Genomic DNA, 3,762 nt, shown 5'->3' with positions numbered 1-3,762 from the left:
TGCATTATCGTGCACTGCAGCCTTTTTCAAGCCTCGTGCCGAATGCATGCATCGCAGTATTGATGCATGCATAAAAATGATCTTTATTGAAATAATGTTCAAGTCATTGTTATATCCTTCTGTTCCAAATAAGCATTTTCCCCTTTTACATTTGCAACTGAAATTTACTTTGCAGGAAGTCAGTTGCAATAGATGGAAAGTTGTGAATTACATTTACAGAGCTCAGAACCTTCATCTTACCACTTCCTGCACCCTCACCCATGGGTTAGAACATATACACTGTGTGGGTTTTTCCATGTGTGTTTGCAGGTGCAAGCATCAACATACAGTACTACAAGAGCACAAGATATTAAATTGTTTTGAAGTAGGAAGAAGTCAGAATAACAGGGAGCAGCAATGATGATCTCAGTCCATTTCACATTCCTCTTCTTTTGGGTGACACAAGGTAAAGTAAATATGCTGTTTGTCATTGCTCTGGACTATAGCAGTAAGGTGTTAAATACATGAATTCATATTTGATAATGCACTCATCTAGAAAACTCATGCTTTGTGTTTGAGGTAAAATAATGTCTTTTCTGTAAAGTAGATAAGATTTCCTCTCTTTGCAGGTTTTGTGAGCTGTGTAAATATGAAGACACCCAGGGATTTCTTGACTGTAGAACTGGGGAACCCGTTTACATTAAACTGTACCTATAATTGTTCGAGTGGATTTGTTCGTGGCTGTTGGAGTAAAGCATCAGACAACTCTGGTTGTCATGGGACAGTTAGCAAAAGCAGCTTTTGCACAGTGTCTCTTTTTCTGTCAAATGTGTCCACTGAAGATCTCAAAAAGAACTACACTTGCTACACAGAAGACAAAGAAGACCCTGGACTTCCACAAAAAACAGAGCGTATCGTTTTACTTCAGCTTCAAGGTAGATAAACGGTGTCATATGCAAAGAAATATAGGTTTATATATAGTCTTTAGCAATTCTTTAAGAAAGTCAGAAGTAAACTAATGTAATTCTTCCAATGTTTTGTTTTTTTTGTTTTTTTTCTCAGCTCAAAGAAGTGCCCCAAACTCGACACTTGACCCAAAGACTGAAACTAAAAATGGTGAGGAGCTGTGACTGAAACCGTCCAATACAAAATAGTCCACAGTTGTAATGATACATTATTTTTGTGCATTAATTGTATTTAATGTACTACGATCTACATTTCTCAGTTTCTCTTCCTGCTAATCCAGAAGATTTAAGTGGAGGTGAGATGACACTTTGAAACAAATAAATATTGTGGCAATAATTATTTACATCTGTATGTGTGATGGAGAAGTAAAAGTTCCCCTTTCTGTCTACTAAAATCAGAGTTGCTGTTTCCTTGTTAACAGGAGAATTGACTGGAATCAAGGTTTTGGCAGCAGTCACTGTTGTTGTGGCCATGGTTCTTGCAACATTGGCTGTTTACCTGTGTGTGAACTGGAACAGGCAGAGCTGGAATGGTAAAGGTGATTACAAAATGTTACACTATGAACAAACATTTGCTGTAAAATGTTACAATTACTGAATAAGATCTATTACATTGTACTTTTAATGCCACACATTCTAGGGCAGCCTGTTGTTTCCAGGTCAGGGTGAGTACAATAAAATAACTACTCTTTGGTTAAATCTGTGTTCAATCACTCTTTATAAGCTACGTTTTGCAGAATTTGTCATCGGTCAATTTCTTTATCCATTACCGATACAGCTCTCCACAACCACCACACGCTCTCCTCTCACCAATGAAGGGTAAAAGGTTTCAAATATCAAAAGTAAAAGCCTCAAATCTTCCAAATGCAATCCTGCCATGTCTACCCATTGTCATATCTGTCATACTGTATCCCCCAGGGACACTGTCAGCACAAAGTGAAAGAGTGACTTTGAGGCTTCCTCCACCAGGTAATATGATCTCTCAGCAATAGCACTGCACTTTCCAGTGACCCAGCATCACTGTCTAAAATATAGAGACGGTCAATTAATGATAACTTGCGTCATTTCTTTGACCCAGATAATGAGAGTGATACTGAAGTTCCATACGCTGATATAATGATCACTGTCCGGGGCATCAGTACACCAGAGCTCACTCAGGTCAGCTACTTGGCTGCAGGAGATCAACACGAGGTGAGAGACAAGACTTTGTAGTCAACACGTTTGTCACTTGTATCTTACTGAAACCCAATTTCACAGGACAACTAATCCTCCCCCTCTTCTTTGGGCAATTGTCTGTAGCTAGATCATATAATGGTACAAACAATTACAATGTTTTGATGATGACTTATAGCTTACAGCTGTCGATGCACAAGGAGGCACAGTGACTATCTAGCTATCTAGCTTCAGTGGATGAACAGTTACACAGCTCTGCTCCACAGCCAGATCAAGGCTTTAGTTTAAATCAAAGATACGTTATGTATTAGAGAGAACTTAAGTCCCTATGGGGTTGCTGAACAATACTTTTAGATGTCTCCTTACATTTTTATGATCAAAAGATCATATGATCAAAAGATCATAAAAATGTAAATGAAGTATCTTTCTTGTTTATATGCTATGTAAGCTTCCACAAGTGTGGAATTGCACAAATAAACATAGTTATTTATTTTATGTATTTAGGGTAGACTGCAATACATTTTGCCCACATTAAAGAGGTATTCGATTAGAGTTTGTTAGTTTAGTTTGCCACATCTACCCAATAAACTAGAAAATTAATGGGAATATTTTCTAAAGAATTTATTGACTTTAACGTCGTTTGCATATTTGCAGATTGCACAGTGTACGTGCAAACCTCAGTAAACCTGAGGGAAATAAATGGTTTCTTAACCTAAATATGCTGCTATCACTTTAAAATACATGACATTATACAAAACAATATTTTACTAACAAATTATCTAAGAGCATTATTGAAGGTCCACATGTCTTGAGCCTGTCTTGCTACTCATAACATGCTGCATTAATTTTTCTCTGCTTCCCCTCCAGTGTTGGGGCGATGAATCAAGGTCCCACCTGCAAGCCTCACGTTCAGCAGACAGACTGCATGTACCCAGAGAAGTCAGCCGCAAGATGAGCACCAACTCTGAATACGCAGTCATCACATATGCCTGACTGAGGTCGCAGCAGCTGGAGCAGAGAGAGAAGACAAACTCGTCTGGTTTCTTTATATGCCTTGACACGCTGTCTTTTTTTTTCTTTTTTTTTGTAAATGTAACTCTTTCATATGTAGGCTACTTATTTCATTGTTTTGTTTGCATGTGCTACGTCTAATAATAACATCTTGTTTTTTTACAAATAAAGCTGTTATTTCTTGTGATTTTTTTGGGGGACTTTTGATCCTTCTGGGTGTCCGTAGTTAGAACCGTTGCCGAGAAACGGATATCAACACGATGCGGTGGTCTCCCGTGACTACCCAAAGCCTAACATTACCAAGTAGTGGAAGGTGGATACGAAGCGCAAGTATTTTCAGGTAACAGGTGTAACAAATTACTTTTGTATTTTGTAAATGTCATTGAATATACATGTAAGCAGTTTAAGTGGTGAGGCAGCCATATTTAACTACAAACGTTAAAGTAGTATTATTAGGTTAAAAAAAAATTAAAAAAAAAGAAGAAGGGAAAAAAAAAAAAAAAAAAGGCTTCTCCCAACTTAACAACGAGGAAATAAGAAAGCTCTTAAACTTCTACTTCTCGCAGTCAGAGCTAGCTGTCACAGAAGACAATCAAACACAATGTCAGTGCCTTTCTCCAACACTCACCTGCGG

The 3,762-nt window shown here is 37.9% G+C and overlaps 1 protein-coding gene across 4 annotated transcripts; it reads left to right on the top strand.

Moving 5' to 3' along the window:
- Positions 1 to 366: 366 nt before the first annotated feature.
- On the top strand, positions 367 to 3,495 carry LOC138616071 (uncharacterized). 4 transcript variants are annotated; one of them, XM_069690130.1, is made up of 10 exons: positions 367 to 445; positions 609 to 914; positions 1,042 to 1,095; positions 1,205 to 1,240; positions 1,367 to 1,483; positions 1,585 to 1,609; positions 1,723 to 1,763; positions 1,863 to 1,913; positions 2,023 to 2,135; positions 2,985 to 3,495. In XM_069690130.1, exons 1-10 carry the CDS (start codon positions 397 to 399, stop codon positions 3,108 to 3,110), a joined length of 918 nt encoding a protein of 305 aa, XP_069546231.1. In that variant the 5' UTR covers positions 367 to 396; the 3' UTR covers positions 3,111 to 3,495. The 4 variants fall into 4 exon arrangements, with proteins under 4 accessions (XP_069546231.1, XP_069546223.1, XP_069546215.1 ...); XM_069690122.1 differs by having other exon boundaries at positions 1,226 to 1,240; positions 1,723 to 1,913; XM_069690114.1 differs by having other exon boundaries at positions 1,585 to 1,603; positions 1,723 to 1,913.
- The last annotated feature ends 267 nt before the right edge of the window (positions 3,496 to 3,762 follow it).

The sequence above is a fragment of the Brachyistius frenatus genome, unplaced genomic scaffold (genome assembly GCF_029030835.1).
Source record: "Brachyistius frenatus isolate BFR_SWC_R1_liver_20210118 unplaced genomic scaffold, ASM2903083v1 Contig_1, whole genome shotgun sequence".
Classification (NCBI taxonomy): domain Eukaryota; kingdom Metazoa; phylum Chordata; class Actinopteri; family Embiotocidae; genus Brachyistius; species Brachyistius frenatus.
This window is presented reverse-complemented; position numbering and strand designations above follow the sequence as displayed.